This window comes from Camelus dromedarius, chromosome 18, assembly GCF_036321535.1.
Source record: "Camelus dromedarius isolate mCamDro1 chromosome 18, mCamDro1.pat, whole genome shotgun sequence".
Classification (NCBI taxonomy): domain Eukaryota; kingdom Metazoa; phylum Chordata; class Mammalia; order Artiodactyla; family Camelidae; genus Camelus; species Camelus dromedarius.
The window spans coordinates 18,300,411-18,325,658 of record NC_087453.1 but is presented as its reverse complement, the minus strand read 5'-3'; the positions used below and the strand labels follow the sequence as shown (position 1 = coordinate 18,325,658).

At 44.1% G+C, this 25,248-nt stretch overlaps 2 protein-coding genes across 3 annotated transcripts in view; both read right to left on the bottom strand.

Moving 5' to 3' along the window:
* Positions 1-1,802: 1,802 nt before the first annotated feature.
* On the bottom strand, positions 1,803-15,677 carry DSN1 (DSN1 component of MIS12 kinetochore complex). Its single transcript, XM_010975208.3, has 11 exons — positions 15,274-15,677; positions 13,899-13,947; positions 13,346-13,672; positions 11,255-11,328; positions 10,551-10,623; positions 8,748-8,835; positions 6,745-6,804; positions 6,275-6,349; positions 4,776-4,923; positions 3,802-3,889; positions 1,803-3,181 (listed from the first exon to the last, which is right to left on the bottom strand). Exons 2-11 carry the CDS (start codon positions 13,930-13,932, stop codon positions 3,078-3,080), a joined length of 1,071 nt encoding a protein of 356 aa, XP_010973510.1. The 5' UTR covers positions 13,933-13,947; positions 15,274-15,677; the 3' UTR covers positions 1,803-3,077.
* A 2,373-nt stretch (positions 15,678-18,050) lies between these two features.
* The window catches only part of MTCL2 (microtubule crosslinking factor 2), a 63,074-nt gene continuing 55,876 nt past the window's right edge, over positions 18,051-25,248 (bottom strand). Inside the window, exons 15-16 of one of the 2 annotated variants that reach the window (XR_004130930.2) lie at positions 24,497-24,805; positions 18,051-24,093 (exon numbers count right to left, since the gene is read on the bottom strand). Coding sequence is in view for 1 of the 2 variants with exons in the window: in XM_010975209.3 (XP_010973511.3) it covers positions 24,653-24,805 (153 nt within the window). In the remaining variant the exon portion in view is untranslated. Of the gene's footprint in view, positions 24,806-25,248 lie in introns of both variants that reach the window. The other variant, XM_010975209.3, reaches the window with a different exon arrangement.

Below are 25,248 nucleotides of genomic sequence, written 5' to 3'. Positions count from 1 at the left end.
CTGCTCAGAGAGGCGCTCCGTGTTGTGTCTGGCTGCCTTCTCCCTTTCTGCTGAGTCACATCTTTATGAATCCCCTAAGAACCCTTACAGGAAATGGCATCTTTTTTTATTTTCACATGAGCCTAAAGATGCATCCAAGGTCACACGGTACCTAGCACAGTGCTTGGCATAAAGAAAGGGCTTAGTAAATTTTTGGTGAGTGAACTAGTAATTTAAGAACTAGAATCCAAAGCAGGGCTCCTAATTCCCAGTGCTCCATTGTATCACCTTTTACAGTTGCTAGCCACATCTCCTTGAGTGCAGCATGAGAAATGGAATTTTTTTCAGAATGATTATACACATTAAGCTTAATTACCCCAAAATCCAGTAACACCAAAATGTACAGGACATAATCCTTGAACTCCTTGAAAGAGTTAATAATTTAATCTATTGTTTTAGTGTTAAGTATTACTGACTAAATACTTATATTCTCTTAACTAAATTAGGGCAAGTGAAACGAATACTACCAAACATCTCAAGGAGAACAATTGTCTATATTTATCAAGCACAATTCCTGAACCAAATTTGGGAAGAGGGAAAATTAGTATTAATTTGAACACAGACTATCATATGATTTATGTTTGTTGACATTTACTGAGTGCCACATTGGTTGCAGGCGACACCCCACTCCTATCTCTATGTCCTTGGTTAGATTATTAAGCCCCTCCCATGCCTGAGTTCTTCATCTATAATGACAAAAAGTAGAAGTTATCTCATCAAGTTGTGGTCTGTATGCTTATAGAGTGCTCAGAGCTTATTTTTCTTTCTCTGTGCTTTTTTTAGTGCATATAATATTTTATTTTTATTGAAGTATAGTTGATTTACAATGTATCTGTGCTCTATCTTGTATCGCTATTGCAGACACAAAATTACTTCTTATCCTTGAGTTTAAATAAATTCTTATCAACAAAAAATGCAATACAATGTAATAAATAAATGAGGGGAGATACAATCACCTTTGGAGAGAGGTGTCTCTCCCCATTTTATAGATAAGGAAATTGAGGATAAGGATGAAGATTCACTCCAATCTCTATACTCTTTGCATTTTAGTACTCTGCTTCTGGAAGAATAGACAATTAACACCATTCCTCTGATTCTTAAAAGCTTTCCCCAGGGCTGTCCAGTTTCCCTTCTTGCTCTACTCCGGACAATATTATCTATTCTTAAGGCTTTAATAACTAGGTATCAGTAACTTCCAGATTTTAATCTCTAGTCCAGGTTTTCCACCTGTATATCCAACAGTCTAGGTGACTTCTGTTTGGCATCCCAAATTCAACTTCTAACTTTCCCATGTCATTAACTGCTGTCACCCACCCACCCAGTTGTTAGAGCTTTTACCCACCTCCATCACATTGGTACTGTTGTTCTATACTTCTGTTATCTAGTCTAATCCTTATAGCATCCCTGTGATACAGATACTGTTGTTCCCCCAATCTTACAAATGAGGTTAAATAACCTTTTTCAGTCAGTTAGTAAGTGGCAGAGTTAGACTTTTAACACAGCGACATGCCTATGTTCCAGACCTATGAACAAATCCCCCAACTCACCCACTGCCAACTCCCAGCATAGGCTGTCATTCTCCACCTCGATTGTTGCAGTAGCCCAACTGGTCTCTCACACCCACACCTTCTTGCTTCTATCTTGTCTCCAAACATCAACTGGAGTGCTCTTTAAAAAATAAAAGTTCTAATCCCATCTCTCCCTCTTAAAACCAGTGACTTTCAATTCTCTGTCTCACATGGTTCTTACACTGGCACTCAGCATTTCTGCTTTACTTCTTTTTTTTTTTTTTTTTTTTTAGTATCCCAGAATATTTCATTCTCCCCTCAGGCCTTTCAAAATGATGCTCCTTTTACCTCAAATAACTGCCCTATTTAATTCCTTTATTCTCCCCAAATCAAGTAAAACATCACTTCTGCAGAGAAGTGGTCTCGTTCCCTGTGTCCCCACTAGACTGTGAGCATCATGAAAGGAGGTCCCATGTCTGTTTTTGTTCTTTGCTCTCTCCCCAGTTCCTGGAACTGTGCGTGGCATATAGCAGGGGCTCTGTAAATATGAGAGAATGAGGAACGTAAGTCAAAGCAAGGAGATACCACCTCTCACTAACTGGTACTTAGGCCAAGGCTTAAGACTTAGGATTATGGCCAGGTATTTAAAGGAAGTGGGTTTTCTCCTAATAGGAGGATCAGAGAATAAGAGACACTAACAACAAAGTAGTTGGTGTTTTATTTGTAGTTAATGCTGAGGTGTTTCTCCACTACTGTTCACTTCTGCATCCTGGCAAAGAATCCTATTTTCCGCTAAGCTTTCCCTGTCTTTTAATTTTTTTATACACTCAAAATAAACATAAGGACAAGGGAAAGCTTTTTAGTATGTGCAATCTTATAATGCAGATTATTAGCAAATACAGAAAATAATGAAAAGAGGTTCTTAACCCCTTCTTACCAATAATCCAAAACTTAGGATGTCAACTATCAAAAGCTAAAGCACACTATAGATAGCAGGATATAGAAAATGAGTAGTATTTCCTTCAATTTGGACATCTTGTGAAGTGATACATGTGTCAACACAATGCAAACAATGCTCACCTCTCCTCTACCTAAAATCACCTTCAAAGCCACACTAAAAGATCAGTCTCATTCCTTTACTACCAGAATGACCCCTAAAATGTTTCATGGATTTGGTCCTGAATGACTTTGGGTTGTTTCAAAACCTGCAAAACATCTTCACAAGAGAAAGGTTCCTGACCACAAAGGATATTCAAAAGAATGGGCCACTAGTTCTGAAGGTCATTCCAAAACAGAAGTGCCAAGCATTTTGAACATTCTTGGAAAAAGTGTCTATACAACATCCTTTCAGATGCATAAATTCCATCACTTTTAGAGAAAAACTGAAGTGCTATACAGTCAGCCAGTTATCTTCAAAGGCAACGGGGCAGACATCACAGCTCAGACTGCCGTGCAGCTGCCGTGCACTGGGGCACTCTTCCCATTTCTTTCACCTACAGCAGCACCTTGTGGCAGAAAAGCTGCATAAGGTCACTGACAAGATTTAGAGCAATGTGTGGTAGGTTGTTTTTGCAGCTGAAGCTTGAGCAGTTTTCGAGCTGGTGAAGGATCTAATTGTTGCGTGCTTCTCTTCCCTGCAGAGAAAAGGAGCGAAAAAAAAATTCAATTTAATTCAAGTAATATTTATTGAAAACTTACTATATTGGACACTGTGCCATATACCAAAGGGCATTCCAAGTACAAATGTGATGGCAGTCTGGTAGGAAAACCAGCTGCAACTACAACCACAGCACAATCCAATGAATAATAAAATGAAGGTATGTATAGCTATTTATTTATTCATTCATTTTAATGCAGGTACTGGGGATTGAACCCAGGCCCTAGTGCATGCTAAGCATGCATTCTACCATTGAGCTAGCAAAGAATTTAGGGCTGGAGGAGGTCAGGAAAAGTGATGGAGAAGCAATGTCAGTGTCACTTAGTGGATTCCTGAAGAATGAAAAGGGATAAAACGCAATGAGTATTTCTTAACTCTTGGATTTACCAAAATAACTGTTTGTAGAGATATGAGTATCAGTTTACTGTGCTTCTATGGAATTCACATCTACAAATTTCCAATCAATTTTGAATATCCACAACATAACAGTTATTGCGAGGGAAAAAAAATCATCTGATACAGGGAAAGGCAGTTTGTATCTGAAGTGCTATTAGATACAGAACCCTGTGAGCTCTGGTCCCTTTAAGACAGGCTTACCGAGCTGTACTGACACCTTCTGGAGGCACTGGGTACTTTCGTCCATAAAGGTGTGCAGCTGCTTCACGGATCCTTGCAGTTCATCCATCTGCAGAGAAGACAGTGGTGAAATGTAAGGGTCCACAACTTCTTAGATGCTCATCAAACACACCAGGCACACTCCTGCTAAGAAGCTTTGCTTTTGTGGTTATTTCAACCTGGAATGCTTATGCCAGACACTATTATTTGCCCCTCCACACCCAGACTGCACTCATGACCCTGCTCTACACACCAGCAGGCTGAGCTGCATAACCTCCAGTAGGATCCCATGTCCTATGGCTTCTGGGTGGGCTTGGCCAAGAGGGAGCCAAGTGGGAGGCAGCTGAATGAGGTCAGGGTATCTTTACCCAGGCCAGCTCCCAGGAGGGTCATCCTGGACTGAAGGTCATGACTCTCTGAAGGGAGCCCACTATATATGACTCCCCGCCAGGTGCTACAGGAACCGTTCTTCCCCCAACAAGGCCTAGGGGTAGTAATGGCTCAGCTGCCTCTAAGCCCCAGTTCACTTCACTTCATTTTTGGTTTCCTTATATCCAAACCTTTACACTTAGGACCCTTTGTCACTAGACTCTCCTTGAATTCCCCTATATCAAATGCCATCTACTTCCTGTTAATACTTGGGTTGATAAAATACTGTTCTCCAAAATGTCCTCATGGCTCATTTCCTCATTTCTTTCTAGTCTCTATTAAAGTGGCACCTTAGTGGGCTTTTAACAACCCCTCTATACAGCAACTGCTGTCTGTACGTTCTCTCCCTCCACCTGATTTATTAGCACTTAACATTATTTGTTTATTTTTTATTGTCTCTCCATGTTTTCCTAGGTAGAGCTGAATACGCTTATCTTATTACACATATTCTCCAGGTCTTTTAATTTCCAAGGATGACAAGGTAGCAAAGCTGGATAACTCAACCAAAGAATCATGACCCAACTCACCACCAACTCCATACAATCAAAGACTTTGTTCTGGTTCTGTAATATTGTTTGGTAGTCAGGCTTTGTATTAAGGACTTCACTCTGGGAAGACCTAAGATATGTTGTAGGTCCCACTTCAACTTCAGTATTTTTGGTTTCAGTTGACCCTCTAAAAAAGAAATAAAACAAAAAAAGAGCTTTCATGTAAGTTTATAGTAATTTTCTGGGGAGAACAGTAAAGATTACCTAGGAAAACCCCCCCTACAAGGCTTTATTAACCTGAATCAACATTCTTCTACCCCACTGTTAAGTACAGGCTCTCTTATTAACAGGGGATTCTGAAATAATTATCTAGTATTAATGTTTTTATACCACTGGACTCCAGGAGATGCTAGAGGCTTCAAGTTATCCGACTCCACCTAACAGTAAGGTCCATTTACAAAAAGGACTACACTTGGGATAAAGCCAAAGCTTGCTAGCTTGAAGCCAATGTCTATGATCTTTTACCAAAAAGATGCTGGCTCACTTCAATTATCTAAAATAACTGAATATAATGGAGAGTTCATGAAAATTTAAGATGACTCTTTATAACAACTACTACAATTTACTGAGTGCTTACTGGTTGCCAAACACTAAGCACTTTCCATTTAACAAGTATAATGAGCCAATGAGGTATGTATTAATATTATCCCCATTTTCAAATGAGGCACTTCACATTAAGTGGTTTGCTCAAGGTCACAGAACTAAGGAGTAGTTACAATCTGAATAGAGACAGTCTGTTTCCAGAAGCATTCCTCTTAACTATTAAGCTATGCTCCATCAAGTTTTTATTCTGAAACTGCCATTTTATACATTATCTATCTTCATAAATAGAACATTTAAAGGGTGAAGAAAGTGATAACCATCAATGCCTAGACTGAGTAAGTTTTTCAAACTGTCTTCCTCAAAGCGGCTCTCTAATAAGAGGCCAGTTTTGCAATTACGATTTTGGCTAATATTTTATAGTGATATTTCTAGCTAAGATTCTGTTTGGAAAATAAAGCTTAAAATCACTAAACTAAAACCAAACCAAAATCTAGCACTTTCCCACTTTCTTATGCCTTCAAGACCCAAAGATCCTCTCTCTCCACCCTCTTCCATCCCTTCTTTCATGTCTGGATCTCCAAGGCCAGGGTTCTCTCCCACAGCTGCAACTCAAAAGCTATGTGCTCACTGAAGACTTTTGATATTGTTCTTGGCCCAGCCCCAGATTAGAGATGTGCCTGTGTTCCCCAGGATGTGGAACAGCAGCTAAGGTCAAAGAACAGGGGCAGTTCTGTTCTTTGGCTGAGTAATAGTGAAACTCTCCCTTCCCTTCCCTTTTATTCTCCATTTATAGTCAGAATGCTAATATACACTTTACAGAGATTTGCTGAGTTGATGGGCCTGTAAGAATGGATTCATCATTCAATTTGTGCTAACAGAACTGAAATCAATTCAAATCTAGGTAAAAGCTTTCTATTTCTAGTCATAGATCTAACCTGGATATGATCTCATCAGCCTCCTCCTGGTAGCGCAGCAACAGCTGGTCCCAACTCTGACGTTCTAAAGAAAATCTACAGAATCAGAAAAAAATTCAGTTAATTTTTCATCATCTCATTCTGAATCACTAAGAGCAACAAGTATATTAGGTGTCTACTCTGGTTCTAAGATGTGAATAAAAAGGTCATAAAAGGATTGGAGAGCATGACCAATTCAGAGGATATTAATTCAATCAATCAAACATGAGTTCTTAAAAATCAAATTAACATCCTTAGTTTCTAGACTTCATTCTATGAAATTGGCCATCAGTAGACCCCATACATCCCTAGGTGCAGCTTTCTAACTTCCAGTGTTGATATACTAGTATTGACACACTGAACAGGATGTTTACTATTCATTTTTCCCAGGTTTAGCTATTTTCCCTAGATGAATCTAGATTTTCCAACAAAGGTCACTCATCTTCACTTACTTTGTTATGTATTCCTTCATCTCAGCCACTGATGTTTCCAGAGACAAATCTGATGCTCTTCTGGAATACAGATAAGATTATGAGATAAACTCAAATCTTTCAAGAACATTTGCTTTTAATATGGATACCTTACACAATTTTAATGGCAACAAAACACGTTCAGAATTTACCTCTGGACAAATATTTACTCTTGGACTGTATTTCACTTTTGCACTAAGTAACAGCTTTCTCAGTGGTCTCTTTATCATTTATTTTTCTCATCAATTCCAATTCACCTATGGCCAGATTAACCTTTCATAAAATACTCCTTTATTTTTTTTTCCTTGCTTAAAAATTCTGTGATCCTCTGCTGCATTCAGAAGAAAAGCCGAAACACCTTAACCCGGCACTGTGTTCTGGCTCTGTCTAGCTCATTAAGTTTGATTCCTACTGTTACCCTTTGTTCTGTCCAACATAATGCCACTCAGCCTCAAGTATCTGGGGGTTTCAATCTCCAAACTTTTGTTCACACCATTTTTTAGCCTCTTCCCCTCTCATTACTCAAAACCTTAACTTCTGTTAAGGCCCAACAATACTTATTCATACAACCATCTTGTCTTCCCACTTAAATTGAAGCTATCAGTGGGATATGTTTTACTTAAACCAATGGCTCTGCTCAGTAGGGTACTTAACCCTAATGGAAAAGCAGGAAGCACTGAAAATGCCATAAATTTGCACATGTATTTGGTACTCTGTGTGGCAAAGGCAAATCAGTTGTGCCACCTTTCATGTTTTTCTACCAAGGCCTGTGACAGCCTCTGTGGCTTAAATACACTGCATTAAAAGAGAAGCCATGTTGAGCTAAATTTTTTTTTTAAATATATATATATTTATTGACATATAGTCAGTTTACAATGTGTCAATTTCTGGTGTACAGCAAAAAGCTTCAGTCATATATGAACATATATATATTCGTTTTCATATTCTTTTTCACCGTAAGTTACTACAAGATATTGAATATAGTTCCCTGTGCTATACAGTATAAACTTGCTGTTTATCTATTTTATATATATATATTAGTTAGTATCTGCAAATCTTGAACTTCCAATTTATGCCTTCCCACCCCCTTCCCCTCCTGGTAACCATAAGTTTGTTTTCTATGTCTGTGAGTCTATTTCTGTTTTATAAATAAGTTCATTTGTCTTTTTTTTTTTAGATTCCACATATAAGTAATATCATATGGTATCTTTCTTTCTTTTTCCAGCTTACTTCACTTAGAATGACAACCTCCAGGTCCATCCATGTTGCTGCAAATGGCATTATTTTATTATTTTTTATGGCTGAGTAGTATTCCATTATATAAATATACCACAGCTTCTTTATCCAGTCATCTGTCAATAGACATTATTTCCTGAATAGCAATGTTAATTCTAAGGATTCATGGAAAGGTAGACCTTTGTGAAGTCAAAACTAAGGAGTTCATGATGTAAGTCCAAGTGACAATATTTGTTGTAGGCAGGGGTGGAGGGTTATGTGCACCCCTGCACAGGAACTACCAGTTTGGAGGTGGGATTTTAAATTTCTCCTAATATTCTTGCTTGCCAACAGCTAACGAACATAAGTTTCTCTCCAATTTGCAAGGCTTGCCAAGATCTGAAGAATGCTTTTCCTCGCCTTCCATTGCTGGCTCCTTCTCACCATTCAGGTCTCAGTGCAAAGGTCAAATCATTAGAGGACTTCTCTGAACATTCTAGTTAAAGTTGCCCACCCTCTCAAGTCACTATCACATTTACTGACTTCTGGGATTATCGGTATCTGAAATCATTATTTTCTATGTATTTGTTTGACTGTCTCTCCTATTATAATACATAAGAAGAGAGATCTTGTTTGACTTATTTATCACTGTACCTTAAGAGCCTGATACATAGGAGATGTTGGATAAATGTTTGCTGAGTGAATGTACAACTGTCTAATTAAAGTCTTCATTCAATTACAATTTTGGACAGAAGGGGAATTGCTCTTACCCCTCTGGATCTTCAAAACATTTTTGTAGAGCTCCATTACCTTCCAGACTGTCTGCAAAATGTTTCAATTCTTCCGAAAGAGAAGATGCTAGGGAGAACAAAATTACATGTTGTAAAATAAAGAGAATATAAATTTTCAGTGAGCTGCTGACAAAGATATAACATTCTTAAGGTGGTCTTAGCTCCAGGGACCCGTTATACTCTGGCCCTCTCATCCATTTGAAAAAATGCTACAAATATACAGGAAGATTTTATCTTCTTCCTTTGGGTAAATAAAGATAAAATGAAAGACAATTCCTCTTTATGATACTTATTTATTTTTCTTTTACATTGGACTGGTGAAAAAGCAGTTAAAAAGATTTATCTGCACTGACATTTCATTCTTTTCAAGATATGAACCGTTGGCACTGGATGGAAGAACATATTAGAGAAGTCAGGTAATGGCAAAAGTGTAATGAGAAATAGCTGGAAGCAAAGAATTATGGGCATAAGGTAAAAACGGGCTCTGCTTAGACTTGGAAGGTTCTACAATTACATTCAGGTGAGGAATGCAGAGGGGAAAGGTTATGTTAAGTAGTTATGAAAAATAACTTTGGCACATCAACTCTAATTATGGTGATGGTGCAATTCTGAAATAAACAATTTTAACTGGCAAGTTAGTCTGAGTTCATGTATCTTCTAGGTCTTTTAAGTGGGTAGCACTTTAGTATTTCTGACCTGGATGATTGTGTAATCATAAAGTAAGGAGAATATCTACTTTCTAGGAAGTTTAAAATTGGTTCCTGTGAAAGAATATTTGTAACTTATGTCAGAAACAAACAGCTAATTTCTTTAATATATAAAGAATTCCTACAAAATCAGTATGAAAGAGCCAATATTCCAATTTTTTTAAATGAGCAAAGGATACAAACAGACAACACACAGAAAATAAAGTACAAATGGCTTTAAAAAATACAAAAAAAATGGTTACACTCTTCAAAAGAAAAACAGAATAGAACTACAAAAATACCTTTTATCAACTATGAACTGGTAAAAAATCTATAGCTGGATAAAACTGTGTGGTGAATATGAGAAAACAGGTACTTACATATTTTGCTGGTGAGAGAACAAATTGATATAAACTTTCTAGGAAGGCAACCTGGTAATTTTTATAATTTCATTTTATCTAGCTAATTCCAGTTCTAGGAATTTATCTTATTTTCACTTGAATACATGCCCAAAGGCTTGTGTAAAAAGGTATTCATTGCCCTATTCATTGGAATAGCAAAAGACTGAAAGCGATCCCAAAAGCCCATTAATAAAGAGATGATTGAATCAATGTGGGCATCAAATAGAGATATTCCATTTATAAAATGGAATACCATGTAGCTACTAAAATATCAAGATAGCTCTATTTGTGTGACATGAAACAACCTGCAAGATAAATTACTAAGTTAGAAAAAGACAAGGTAAAAAAACAGTGCAGACAGGATTACCCATTAGATTTTAACTTATAAATGTTTGGAAATGCAGTAATGTCTCTGCAAGGATACACAAGAAGCTGGTGGCTATGGTTGCCTCTGGGGAGAGGAAATAAGACTGGGGATCAGGGTGGAAAGGAGGCTTACTTTTCACTTTTTAGACCTTCTGAACTTCTTAAGCACATATTCTTATCTTTTTAAAATGCAATTCCCCAAAAAAGGAGGGCGCTGGTTTTATGAGGCAGCAGTTCATGGAAATTGGGATCCTGAGAGTGGATCAACTGACCTTAACAGAAGATGCAGCCCAAGGTCAAAGCTCACTCATCTAGTCTTAGCAACTTACCTTTGGCTTTGTAACTTTCAAGATTGAAGCCCTCAGTGCCCCTTAGGAAAGGTTCAAGTTTCTGAACAGAGAACTAAATAAAGAAAAGCATTTTCAGTATAACAACCAAGATTTCCCAGGCCAGTCCTGAGTTCATGTAATTTTATGATATTTAATGAATATGAAAGTAAACATGATTTAATTTTTAACCTAAGATTTTTCATATAATTAAACAGAAAAAGTTAAGGGAAAAAACTCTTTGTTGCTCAGACTATACAATTTGATTTTTGATTCAGGAAAAAATAGTCACGTAATCACACAAATGACTTGCTTATCTAAACTGATGTGATCACCAAGCAGCAATATAATACCAACTCAGAATGTAGTCAGACCTCAAATATCTGCCTTAACTTAGATTTGACCCCCACCCACTTTAAATTCCCATCATTTGCTGCCAATGCGCAAGAGAGACTAGACTGGGGAAATCTCTGTTAACTGCTCAGTTAGTGGCAGCAGCACCAATGGGACTGGTAGAGCCTAGTCCAGAGACAAATCAGCTGCTGGAATAAAATCTGACTTTTAAATTAATCCCAACTAGAAAGAAACATCTTTTAATTTTAAGCAATAAATCACACAGTATTGATCTCTCTCTGGGGCTATCACAGTAAGAGGTTTAAAAAAGGGAAGGGGAGGGAAGAAGCATTTCCCAATCCCGAGAATCTTACCTGGAAACTGGAAAGCAGGAGAGAGCCCAGCCGTTTACTTTCTGCCATGTTGACACTGATGGATCTGCAGAGCTCTAACATAAAATAGCACCACCTTTAAGTAGCTGGATACTTATAGTGAGCAAAGCTTAAAAAACCTAAAAAATTTCCTCCCCCTTGATGCAGTCCAACTTAAGGTAAGAAAACCCAAGCAGCCTTCTCTAATTAAAGGGAGAATTCATATACAATCACATCTAATTTGTTCAGGATCACCAAAGAATGAAATTTACTCGTCTGTGCATCCTAACTTTAAAAAGTTAGAAGAACCTTTTATGTATTACATTAAAATCTTGTCTTGCTAAACAAGGTAGATTTAAAAAAAATTTAAATTCTTTTTATGTTTTATGTTCACCATTCAAAGGAGATGGGAACATTTCAGTATTTTTATGATAAGCACTGCAGTATGCTTTAAATCCACTGTCTTAAGAATCTTCTTATAAACTATGAGGTCCGTTTTACAGATGGGGAAACTGAAGCCCAGAGGGGAGATGACTTGTTTGATGCTTGTTACTGGTATAGCCAGAATTCAGTCCCAAGTCTGTCACCAAAACCTGTGTTGTTCCCACTAATACCATGCTGCCTCTCTATGACCTAATAATAATATTAATAGTAATCTGTTGAACACTTGCTATCTAAAAGGCATTTTACTAAATGCCATACACACCTCATTAAAACTCAGGCAACTATCTTATCAATTCCATTTGGCAAAGGTTAGGAAATAGGTAATTTGCCCAAGATCACACAGTGAGTCAGCCTGAATTGGATGGGCATTTCACATAATTATTCCAGAGAATTCTCAAGCAACTAAAAGATGTAGACACTGTTTTTTGCATTACATCCATTTCAAAACATCAGTTCTTATACAGCAAAGGAAATCTGTTTAGAGAATTATGAGAGATACATGTCTTTTTACCCTCCAGATTTAGCTGGCTGTGTTTTTAAAGTTCTTTTGTATCCTCTCTTGATTACTTCTCCTTGCTGTTAGTCATGAAAAACAGGATACCTTCTGCCTATAACCAAAGAAACCTGGCAAGTGGCCAGAAATAACCAGGAAACAGCAAATCTTATTACATCAGTGTTTTCTATTACACAGAATTTTAGGTCCACATGCTCTGGAACAGAGATGAAGGTAAGGGTAATCTTAGGAAATTGAAGTTTCTTGGCACATCTAAGGAGTAAGGTGTATGAGCATAACTGTGATAGCAATTTTCTGATATGCTAAATGGCTGTTTTTACCCAGGTTTCCTTCCAGACATCAGACCATCTGGAAGTGAGGTAATAGCTTTAACATAATCACAACAGCTTAACACTTGTGCTACTTACTTACGACATTCCAACTAGTGTGTTACATATCAATTCATTTAATCCTCACACAACCCTGAAGACTGGTATTATTCCATCCTGTTCACTGATGAGGACCATAAGGCAAAGGTTAAGTAACCTGCTCAAGGTCACACAGCTATTATGTTCTTCTTGAAATGTGCTCTTGTGCTTCAAATCAAATCTTGTACTTCACTGCTTACTGAGATGTTATTAAAGATTCACACAAAATCACATTCAAATACAGCATGTCTAAAAACTAGGTTTTTACTCTATTTTTATGTGCTCTTCCCCCTGAGATATTTTCAGTTATAAAGCCTAAAATCAGATAGCAACCCATACACTTTCTGTTCTACTTTAGGATATAAAGCAGAAAGCCACAGTTAGAAATCTTTATTTCTAGCAGAAGTGAATGTTGAACATTCACTTAGCAGAGGTGAATGCTGAACAAAACTGTAAATCACATTTTCCTCTCATGGTATAGATTACAATAGACAGCTAATACTATGATACAAATAACAGTGATATTGAATACTTACTAGGTGTTTGACATCAGTACTTATAATCTTAGAATATTCCTCTTACAGTTGAGGAAACTGAAGCTCAGAGAGGTGAAGTGATCTGCTCAGCCACATAGCAAGTAAGCAGGAAAGTCAAGTCTACCTTTCTGCCATACCTCACTGCCTCCTATCTGAGCTGGAACTCCACTGTCTTATGCACATAGCACCCCACCTGTGATGCCCTGATGAAAGGGAGGCAGTGACTTCCGCCGGTTCGTTTCTTTCATACTTGCTCGCCGCCAGGATTGCCTCCTGTCTTGACAACGGGCAGACTGTTCTTGGGGGGACAAATGAAGGGACCTGGATTGAAGTCCTTCCCGGTGGCTGAGATCACAATTTTCCCTTTTTCGGGGGCTAGCGCCCAGGTGAATTCGTTCCTTTGAAACGCCTTCAGTCATCTCCAGGGAGGCAGACGATTTATTACACGCTTCTGCAGGGATGGGATCTGATTCCAATTGATGATCATAAGTCTTGGATGTCACTGGTTCTTCTTCTAGCACTTGTTATAAAAAAGTCAAAATACAGAATCAAACCCATCACAACTAAGTATGCAAAAAAGTGGAAAAAGAAAACATGTGCCCGAGATCATGGAAACACTGAGGAAGCATATCTGCAAATACATGAGCAAGTGATTCCAAATCCACCAGGAGCCAGGAAGGTATTTAGGTATAGCTCAGGAACCGGAACCCAAGGCATGAGGTACTGAATTTCACTATAATACTCACCTTCTACAATCTCCAATCTAGTCACTGAAGTCATCCTGGGTGGAGAACCCTGAAAATAGGAAAATGAGGTGATCTGTCCTTCACATTTCAGTCCCAGTCTTGCTGGGGCTTTACTACATCAGATTAGGCCTTGTGCTTTCCAGTCTCTCTGATCTGCCTATCTCTGCCCCATGAAATTCTACCTGCCTAACAAGGCCCAGCCCAATCCCACCTCACCCACCTCCTCCAGAGAATATCAGCATAGATCATCACTCTCTGAATTTCCACAGAATTCATTGCTAGAAATATTCTCTAGCTTGGAGGTGGCATGTAGCTCAATGGTAGAGTGCATAGAAGGCACAAGGTCCTGGGCTCAATCCCAGCACCTCCATTAAAAAAAAAAAAATTCTCTACCTCCAACAGTCTCTAAAGCTCTTCTCCGTTTCCAGTTATCAATTTAGCTCACGTGTCATAATTTCCACCACTCTCTCCCACTCCCCTCAAGAATCTAACAACCTCTCCACCAGTTCTCCTCCATGCACTACTGCTCCTCTCCAGTCCATTCTTTAGACTGCAGCAGAGGTTCTTCCAGTATATTCAACACCTCCAGGAGCTAGTCCCAACTACCCATTTCTGCTTTCTCCTGCCACTTCCATTCCATGAACCACTTTTGAATCTGCACACGTTGCTTGTAACACTTATTCATCCTTCCCAATCTAGCTCAAACATGAAGCATTCACATCACTTCTCTTTGGCAGAGTTGGCTGCTCCACCCCTAGGTCTCTCTAGCACTGGCTGTAAAGTCTGTTTACATGTCTGTCTTCCCGGCCAGACTGTATTCCTAGGGCCTGTCACAGACAATCGACTGAATGGAAGAGGGCAGGGACATGAGGGAGGCACCTCTACATCTTCCGTGCTTATCCCTCCCCAGCAGCAGAAATCCGTACGTGGAGGGTGCTTAGTAAAGGGAAAGAATTTATGTGGAGGGACAACGAGGAAAAGAGAACAAGGGGGAGGTCAAGGATCTAAATCGCCAGCTATATGGCTGTATCCCATAGATGAAAGCCTGGATAACAGCAGCAACAACGGTACCAATTTATATGCCAGGACCAATGAATGCATGTAAACACTGTTTGCATCATTATCCCATCAATCCTTTCCACAGCTCTTAATCAACATTAATTTCACCTTGCAAATAGGGGAATTGAGGTTCAGAGGGGCAAAAGCCTGGCCCAAACTTTTTATGCAGCCAGCCTGGAACAAAGATGAAATTCGAACCCTGCCTGGCCTGTGACCCATCTCCAGCCCTCAACCGCTTCTGGAGTCCAGACCGCTGGCTCTATAAAACAGGCCCTGAGCGGCCTCTACAAACGCCCGCCCTGGGGTTTCCTCTCACCAGGAGGAGGCTGCAGCGCCCCGGAGACCCCCTAGTCTCCGCTGTCGGGGAGTGGAGACTGGTCGGGTCTGGGCGGGGCCGAGGGCTCCGACTCCAAAAAGACTGGCGCGGGGGTGAGCGAGGCCGAGTCCAGGGACAAGTCTGCGACTTCCTGACCTCAGGGCGACGCCCGTCCGGCCCGGAGCCTTCGTCCTCGAAACACAAAGCCGCAGGTCACTTTCTCCACGGCCCGGGGTTACCCCTGGGCGCCCGGCGCGAAGGTGGCTGCTGCTTCCCGGTATGAACCGGCAGCGCCATTCGCCTCCCGCGCCACTGCCGCCTCTCGCGAAACTCCCGCCAGCCAAGGGCGCATGCGCGGCCGGCGGCCTCTCGGACTCGCGCACGCGCAGAACGCCGGCTTCCTCAAGGTGCATGCGCAAACCGATGTTCAAGTCTCTTACCAGCCCCGCCCCCTTTGTCCAAGTCCTTCGCAGCCCAGTTTTGGCCACGTTGCAGCATTCCCAGTTATGGCATGCCCAGGGAGTCACTAACGGAGTCCCGTCACACCATCGTGTCCTTTGCGCCACACATACCCAGAGCCTTTCTAAGATGGGGAAACAAAGGCCCAGAGCGGTACCTTCCAAAGGAAGATAGTGCATTAGCGGGCGGGCAGTGATGATGCCCTGCCCCATTGCTAGGCCACGCCCCCTCCTTTATCTTAACTCTAAAAAATGTGGACCATTACTGTCCCAGGGCGGACTAGGAACACTTTTTCCAGTCCTATTCTAACACTTTTTCTCCTTTTGTGGTTCCCTTCAATACTTGGCAAAGTTTAAGAAGTCTCCTTTGCAGCCTCATTCCAGGCCACCCCCTCCCCAAACTGCTTTCTGCTCCTCTGGTCACCCCTCATTGCTTCTGCTCCTTTACTCATACCGTTCTTTCTGCCTGGGAAGCCCTTCCTTGCTTGTTCTTGGCAAAATTCTCTCAAATTTTAAGCTTCAGTCTTCTCTGAGGCCCCAGGCTGAAAACCAGATGCTCCTTCTTTGCTCCCAGGAGTCCAGCCTGTGCCTGGTCCACTATCCCTTGCTGGCTTGGGGGCTCTCAAGAGAGCAGACTGCTGCTTCGGCACCCAGCATGATGCCATCAAAATGTCTCCTTGCGTGTGCAATCCTTTCGGATCTGAGCTGTCCAAGTATTGAATTACAAACAGTCCACAAAATCTGAAAGAAGGGTTGGTGAGCAGCAGCTGGAATGTGACTGTGGAAATCCTTCCATAGCAGCTGTGGTCCTTGGAAAAGCTTTCTGGTGGTAGGCAGAAATCTGCCTTCCTGAAGTTTCCACCCTGTGGTTCCAAGCATGTTGGCTCCCACCAGCCGTCTGAAAGCAGAGATTTCCTTTTTTCCCTGAATAGCACTTTCTGGGGCCCAGTTCCTTCTATGCCCACCCTACTCCTTCAACCACTTATTTGTCAATGTCCCAAGAATAGAACACAGCCGGAACTGGCCATCCTGGGGCACAGTGAGTGTACTGCTTCATGGAATCCAGACCCAGTACATCCTCTGACTATGTCCTGTCCCTACTTTCAGTTCTCCCATGGCTCCCCATTGTCCACGGGACATGCACATTCCTTCCCTCATAAGGTACTGTATGATCTGACCCAGCCTCTTTCATCACTCCCCACACTAGAGACTTCTTTCACTTCCCCAGTTCTGCTTTGCTTTCTACTAGGCTTTCATATATGCTGTTCCCTTTCCCTGGAACATCTCCTCTCAGTCTCCTTCCTACAACACCCTACCATCTCCATCTGGTCAATGTCTCAACCTTAGGTTTAGAGGTCCCTCTGCAGCCTTTCCTGATTCCTCTTGGCTCCCTGGGCACCCCACTTTCCTGACATTCGCTTTCCTGTTTTTCAGGCCCATGTACTGTTGTCCTCAATGCCTAGCACAGGACTGACTGTTGTTAGGCCCTCAAAAAAGAGGAGATCTGTATGATTTTCATGTGGCAGCTGACTTCCAAGATGGCCCCCAAGGATCCCCAATTCCTGGTGTTCATGCCCTTGTATAGTCAGTCCTCTTCCACAAGGAGTAGGGCTGATCGATATAACCAATAAGATATTGCAGAAATGATAGTGTGCTTGGTCATAAAAGACATTGTAACTTCGACCCCACTTTCTCGTGTATCACTTGCTCTGGGGGAAGCCAGCTGCCATGCTGTGAGGACACTCAAGCGGCCCAATGAGAGGTCCACATGAGGAGGGAATGAGGCCTCCTGCCAACCCTGACTTGCTCCTGGGAGCAAGTCATATGAGTGAGCTACCTTGTGAATGGATCTTCCAGCCCCACTCAAGCCTTCTAATGACTGCAGCATACGACACTTAACTGCAACCTCAGGAGACCCTGAGTCAGAAGTACCCAGCTCCTGAATTCCTGATCCACAGCATCTGTGATATGTTTAGGGATAATTAATTATACTGTAATAGATAATCAACTCATGTCTATAGTGTCCTTTTTTATGATAAATTTTTAGAAGTCTTTTGCAGAAAGGTTCAATTCCATTTTTGAGTACTCTGCATTTGTTTCTCAGTGGTGATACCACCCTTCATGGAAGACTCTGAGGTGTCAGTGGCCAGGAACCCCTGGAGGCTCCTCCCAAGTGACCCCATACCAGCCAGCTGGCTGTGGCATTCCCAGGTTCCCTCCTTCCCAGGCAACTGGGGGTGGGGTAGAGTCAGGTTTCAAATCTGCTGGGGACCCCACCCACCTTACAAGAGAAATCAGAGAGGAGGCCAAGTCCACGGAAACTGTTCATATGACATACTTTATTTTCAATCTACAACCATTAAAAACCCTTTGTAAGTTTACACTGTACAGTATTCTCATGTCTGAAATGACACGGGGGCAAGGAGAGCTGGCGGATTGGACCATGGTTGTCCTAGCACCCAATCCATCCTGGGAAGGAGCCTTTTGAAGACAGGAGTGGGGAGGAGAGAACAGTGGACAGGAGAGGTGGACAGTTTGGCCCAAGGATGCCCTTGGTCCCTTCCTTCCCAAAGGCCTTTCACTGGAGGACCCCTAGGGGCCACGACTGTAGGGGCCACACCAGGAAGCCAGGCTGGGCAGGAAGGGGGCTTCACAGTATTGGTGGGGGTTGGGGAGGGGGGCCAGGATGAGGAGGGACAGCTTCTGGCTCTCTTCCCCAGCTGCTGGGGGTTGGAGCTGTTTTTGGCACTGTCTACAAGGTCTCCCTGGAGGTGGGAGAAGGAGGAGGAGCTGGCTGGGGATTTAGGGTTCTTTCTTTGAGGAGTTAAGTTTCTTTCTATTTGAAGAGAGGCCATAAGCCTATGGTGAGGTCCCCAAGGGATAAACCATCAGGGTCTTTTGTCTCCCACACCCCCCAGGACTCCCACCCACTGCCTGACTGGCACAACCCTACACAACCTTTTGTAAAACCCAGACAAGTGGGAGAGGTGGGTAGAAGTGGAACCAAGCCAGGGGCAGGGAAATGAAAAATGTATGCCTTCTCCCAGACCTGCAGTTTCCAGGAAGAGGAGAACATAGTTTTGTTTTACTCTGGGGGAGGAGGAGGAGGGTGTGGAGGGAGTTTTCCAATCTATCAGGAGTCCAGATGAGGCTGGTGTTTCCCACCCCTTCCTGGTCAGGGCCAGCCTCAGTCCCTCACCAGGCCGCACTAATTGTTAGCCTAGATCAACAGTTGGCAAACTCCTATGTATGTCAGAATCATCTGGAGGGCTTACTACACCCCAGCTTGCTGAGCACCCCACCAAAAAAGAGGTCTACTTCTGTAGGTCTTGGGTGGGGCCAATACTTTTCATTTCTATCAGGTTCCCAGGTTATGCTCCTGCTTCTTTGAGAATGTCCAGGCATCTCATCCTCAGCAACCTGGTGCCCCAAGGCAGTGTCAGGGAGCTGGGGACAGCTGGCAAGGCCCTGCATTAGAGGTACCAAAATGTCTGGGAAAAAGCTAGGAACAGACCTGTGGTGAGCCCCCCTCTGTGGAGAAGTAAACTAAGGCACAGAGATCAGTGACAGAGCTGAGAGAGGAGCCAGTATAGCAGGGCCCAGTGGAAAGAGGGTGATGACATAGGACCCGAAAACACGAGGGGTGCTCCGAAGCCCTAAGGATCATCCTTCTGGTCATCATAAAATCATACCACCAGCCAAACGCAGAGAAGTTGACATCTGCCCAGACCTGGGCCAGGTCTCCAGACTCCTGGCTGAGGTTCCTTCTCATGGGAGCAGTTTGAGTGGTATCAGAATGAAGAGTAACAAGGTGGCCAGGCCCTGACGACTCTGGCCCTTCAAGGATGCTTAGAGGAAATCAAAGCTCCTTTCCTTAGAGCCTAGGGCCCAGAGGGCTGGTGAAGGGCAGAAGGGAAGGAAGTAGGGCTGGTGGGATAGACAAGGGAGGGTCTAAGGAGGGTCAGGGAGGGGTTGGGAGGAGCCCTGGGCAGGGGACTCAGGCCCAGCATCATGTCCCCAGTCCCCTTTGGTTCTTGGGTCTGTGGACTTTGCAAACTGCAAACACTGTTGGGAGGGGTAAGGGGTAGTGCCAGGGTGAGCTACTGGTTCTGCCAGGACAAGCTTTTTCAGAGGAGAATGCAAAAGATGGTGACGTCAAGAAGGACAGATGGTTGAATGGTCCCAGGGAGAAGGAGAGAAGAACCTAGCCAGGCTGCATCTGCTTTCCAAAAAAGACCATGCAGGACTGGGCAGGGTAGAGGAGGTCAAAGTGGGGATCCAAGTACCCCCCTCATTCCCAGTGGAAAGTACTAAGGTCCTGCCAGGAAGCTGTGGACAAAGACAATGTGGCTTAGGGGTGGGATGAAGCAGACATCTTTCTGGGCTGGTGGGAGTGTCACAGCCTGAGGCACTGGGGAAAGGTGCCTCCTTTGGTGTGAAAAAACACAAAATAAAACTCAGAAGACACAACGAGATTTGAAACCAAACATCAGGAGATGGAAGACCACAGACACAGGATTATGGGAATGTGAGCCTGAGGGGATGGGAGGGGGTTGCTGAGGTTACAGGGAGGGGAGCAGAGCTGCGGAGGCAATTCTGGGAGGGCTGAGGGATGGGTGCTACAAGTAAGCCCCAGGCTCAAAAGAGGAAAAACCTTGGCCATGGGCCAGGGCCACTTCATCTGCTGGTGGGAACCAGCTGAAGAGGAGGCAGGAGGAGGGGAAGCTTTGGAGGAAGATGATAAAAGAGAGGATGGATAGGTGGTGGGGAGCGAACAGACTGAGCCCAGAGAGAGCAAGGGGTTCAACCAAGACCACAGAATGGTAGGTGATGTCTCACTCACCACTGGGAATGCAGAGCCTGCTGGGAGTCAGGACACCTGAGTCTTAACTCTGTCTCTAGTTTGCTGTGTGACTTTAGATGACCCACTCCCTTCTCTGGGCCTGATTCCTCATCCAAAAATGTGAGGGGGTTGGATCCAAAAGGACAAATACTGTATGATTTCACTTATATGAGGAACCTAGAATAGGCAAAGTCATAAAGACAGGAAGTAGAATAGAGGTCATCAGAGCCTAGGAGGGGAGGGGTGGGGAGTTACTGTTTAGTGGGTAGAGTTTCAGTTTGGGGAGATGAAAAAGTTCTGGAAATGGATAGTGGTGATGGTTGTACAACATTATTAATGTATTCAAAGCCACTTAAGATGGCTAAAATAGTAAGTTTTACATTATATACGTTTTGTCACAGTTTAAAGAAAAGTGAGGGGGTTGGTCCAGTTTATCTTGTGGCTCTCTTTCTATTCACTAACACTAGTGAAGGGTGTGTCACCTCCAGGGCCAGGGCACTAGGGGGTTGGCTTGGGGATAAGGAGTGTGATCAGGCAGAAGGTAGAAGGACATTCTCCCACTTCGTAACTGGGAAGGGCCTGGAAGTTGGGTGAGCAAGAGAACAGGCTGGATGATGAAACCATGAAAGGTGCATGGGGTCAGGCACGACAGAGCCATGTTGCAATCAGGGTGGAAGAGGCTCAAGTCCTTGGGCCCTTGACTTTGTCGCCTGGGAGAGCAGCCGGTAGAGAAGTGTTCTGGGGGAGCCCAAGGGGAAGGGCCCATTTTGAGCAAGGCCTCTTGGAGGGTATTTTTCAATTGGTCAGCCTTTGGTGGGGAAAGAACTGGGGGCAAAGGGCTGCCAGGGTGACAGAAACTTGCGTACTGATGCCATGTGCATGCAGGATCTAGGAGCCACTAATGTGACAAAGTAGTTTGATTTTCATTTAGAATACAGACATCATTGCCCCCAGGAGGGTCTAATTTGGCTCTGGGAAGAAGTCAGACATAAGAAACACAAGATGGTCCATTTTGGGGTCACCATGCCAACTGTTCTCCCATTTCCCCACAACCAATTCGTGCCAACACAATGGATCTAAGCCTGGCGGTCTGTAGGGAATAGGACTTCAGGGTACCTTGGGACTTTGGTTGAAGAAAATGGGGATGGGGGAAAGGAAAAAGATGGGTAGAGAAGGAGGAAGGGAAGGACGAGGAAGTTGCTAGGAGTAAAAAGGCAAGGGGTGGTAGGAAGGGGAAGAAAGGGGAAAAGGGTAGTGTTCCTTCCTGGGACCCGATGCTCCAGGGGAGTCCCTGCTGCGGGCCAGGCAGTTTTCTGCTTTGGGAATGTTACCAAGACTTAAAAGGCATTTAAAGAAACAAACTTAGAAATTACATTCCAAATGAGCAGAGAGTTTTTACAAACCAACCCCCTACCCTAAAAAAGAAAACACTGTTACTAATTAAAATGCTAAAAATCAAACCAAACCAATATTTACAGGTAACATGTTGAACCCCATCAAGCCCCACGTTCAGAGGCTTCTGTCAGAACAGTGATGAGTGACCTCGCACAGTGGCATGCAGAAAATAGAAACTGGGACTTGACTGAAAACCATGACCTGGGGCCTCTGACACTGGCTGGGGGCCGGGCGGCCAGGTACCAAGACACCAAGGATGGCAAGGACAATCTTGGACGAGGATGACAGTAAGGCTGAGTGGTCCGCAGGGCTCAGGTCTCACGAGGATTTCTCCCCAAGGCTAGAAGCACAGCCTCCCTGGCCCTCGCAGCTTGGGAAGGTGGGAGAAGGCCTCTGGTGGCTTGTGGCCTGGTGTGAATCCCCTCACTTGGAGACAACCTTGGAGGGGCCCCCTGATCTCTTGGGTGGGAGCAGTGGCATCCCGGAGGGGGCTGGCCCACGTATCCATCGGCCTGCCTGTTCTGCCCACACAGGTCACTATGGTGTGAGGAAGTGTCTGACCCCAAAGTTCTGCTGATGGGGAATGGAGATGAAGGGATTTGGGTAACTGGTCCAGGTGCCCCAGAAAGGGTAAGACTGGGAGCTGGTGGGTAGGAGTGCAGAGGCATCTCCTGGGTCCTGGGGGCAAACTACCAAAGCTGCTGGTTTATGGTTTTCCTCATAGGGAATTCACAGATAAGCTGCTTTATCCATCTGGGCCTCCAGCCAATCACACACAGATGTGGGGGCACATGTACATCCAAAATGGGTTCATTGGCACCAATGGGGAGGCCGTCTTGAGTACCCCCCCAAAACCACCACCACACTGCAATGAGCCATGCTGCAATCCATCCGATGGCTCATGCAGCTCACATGGGATGTGGGGAAGGGCGGGCAGTACAGTTAGGGCTGGGAGACGAGCCAGGAGAGGCCATAAGGCTAAAGAGAGAGGCTGGTGAAAAGGCTGGCAGGCTGGTGAGAACTGAAGCAGGCTGGCAGACACTCTCACATCCATGTGCAAAGCTGCAATAAACAACATTCTCGGAATTCAGTCCTGTTTTCCTGCGAGTTCTCACTTAGGGAACTTGGAGAGCTCTCCCTGCTCTTGATAAAGCCTTAGGAATCCATGTTTGACTCATTGAAAAAAAGGTGTTAGAGGGAGGGAGGAAAATGAGAAGGAAAAGAGAAAATGTTTGGGAAGTGGTGACACTGGTCCAGTCCCCCACCCTGTCAGTGAACATTCACAGACTGACGGCTGGGGGCCAGGTAAGTACCGGGTGCTGAGTGTAAAGTAGTAATCCGGGGTCAAATGGTCAGCGGCGTCGGGGGAGAAAACTGCAGGGCTCCGGCTCTGCTGGGGGACCCGCCAAGCCTGACCAGGAAACCAGAGCTCAGCTGCAAGTTCCTTATCCACATGGGGGACCCCACACCCGTCCATTGCGTTCGAAGCCTCACATTGTCCCAGTGGCAAGAGTACGTCTCAACTTCCAATAAATTACCTTAAGGACTTTAGGGTAAATTAAATTATTAAAATAAAGTAAAACCACCTTAAATATTTATAGTAAGAAAAATTCAAATAAACAACCTAGGCAAGAAATGTGTTTCCAGGCCCCAGTCTATTGCCATGTCCTGGGGCACCAGCCTCTTGGATTGCTCCTTGGCCTGACCCGGCCAACTGGGAGTCTCTTGCTGGGAATATCCTTACCCTCCACCGGCCATAGGATGTAAACACAGTGGAGATGCAACAGCCCCTCCAGGGTGCCAGGGAGAGAGGCCCCAGCAATCAAGGCAGTGGGCAATTAGGCATGTATATGTGCACCAGGTCTTGAGACTGCTCTACCCATTTCTGTCCTCAAGGAGTCTCCTGGGAAGGTTGGGGACCCCAAGTCACCTTGGCAAGAAAGGCAGTTCCAGTGGCTCCCCGACCCTGAGCCCCACACGTTTCTACCTTGTCTTCCAGTCCTTGCTGCTGCATCCAGGCTTTGGGCAGGGAGATCCAGGGCTCCAGGACTCCAAGCAGATACTTGACCCCTGGCTACTGCCCTATCATATCCCCTTGAGCCACAGCAGTCCAGAGCAGCAGGGCTGGGAGGAGGAGGTGGTGGAGGGAAGGAAGGGATGGGGTGATGCCCAGCTCAGCTCCACCAGGACCCCCAAGTTGAGCCCAAGAGCAAAGCCTGTTCTTCTCATCAATGTTTCCTCCCCATGAAGAGGGATGTGGTTGGCAGGGAACATCTCTGTGAGCCCTTTTCCCTGAGGGGCATGGCCGGAACTGTATGCTTTCCTTGGCTCTTCTGAGAAGTGGGTGTGGGTAGAACCAGGCAAGGCTCTCCCTTACAACCCAGGGATAAGCTCTCAGTGGATCAGCTCCTAAGGGATCTCTCTAGAGACGCTTCTGAAGCCCAGTTTTGGTCTTTCTCCCTCTCACTGCCTTCCCCTGGGAAGTCAGAGATCACCACCCAGCAGTCAGCAGGAGGCCCCGCTTTACCTGGAGGGCAAAGCTCTTCTCTGGCAGTGGTGCAGCTGCTGTCTCTCCAGGACGAGGGATGCAGGGATCGGGGCCCCTCGCCTCGTCTCCTCTCTGCTGGTTCCCATCAGCTATCCAGGGTTTGGGCTGGTTGAGGTGGGGAACCTGGCTGCTCCGTCACTCGCTGTGGGGGGCTGCCCTCTCCTCCCCACCCCAGCTGGACTCTGAAGGGTGCAGCCTGCATTTGGAAGGAGAGTGGCGGATGGCGGAGCGGGATGGCCGGGCGAAGCAGGAGGTGAGAGACTGGGTGTTACAGTCACAAACAGCATCCTAGGAGGAGGGAAGAAGAAGTCAGGAAGAACCAGGAGGCCTTGACTACCCATGGACTGGGTGGCCAGCCAGGCAAGGAATCTAGACTCAGCTGTGCCCAGGGATCAGTTCCCGGGGTTTGTAGCCCCTCTCTCGACCAACTTTTAAAAATTATTTCCCCCCATTAGAGAATTAATGCCTGTTCATAAATAATATTCCCGAATGTAATAAATCCTGGAATATACAGGGAAGAAAGTGGACGTTGTCCATGAAAGATAAATTCTCAAAACATTGCACACACATACGTTTACCAGAAGGATCTCACCCCCTACAGTCTGTTTTGTAATTGCAAACATGAACACTTTTGTGTTGTTATGTATGTCTAGATTTCCTTCTTTTTAATGGCCACATACTATTCCACTGAGTGAAAATAGCTTAATTTATTTATCCAATTCACTTTTATG

What these genes read in the sequence shown, in the direction of transcription:
- DSN1 (XM_010975208.3), bottom strand. Translation starts at nt 13,932, where the DNA reads ATGACTTCAGTGACTAGATTGGAGATTGTAGAAG. An exon ending in TAGATTGGAGATTGTAGAAG is followed by an intron (nt 13,673 to 13,898) that starts GTGAGTATTATA and finishes TTTTATAACAAG; the next exon opens with TGCTAGAAGAAGAACCAGTG. An exon ending in CTTTCATCAGGGCATCACAG is followed by an intron (nt 11,329 to 13,345) that starts GTGGGGTGCTAT and finishes ATTTTATGTTAG; the next exon opens with AGCTCTGCAGATCCATCAGT.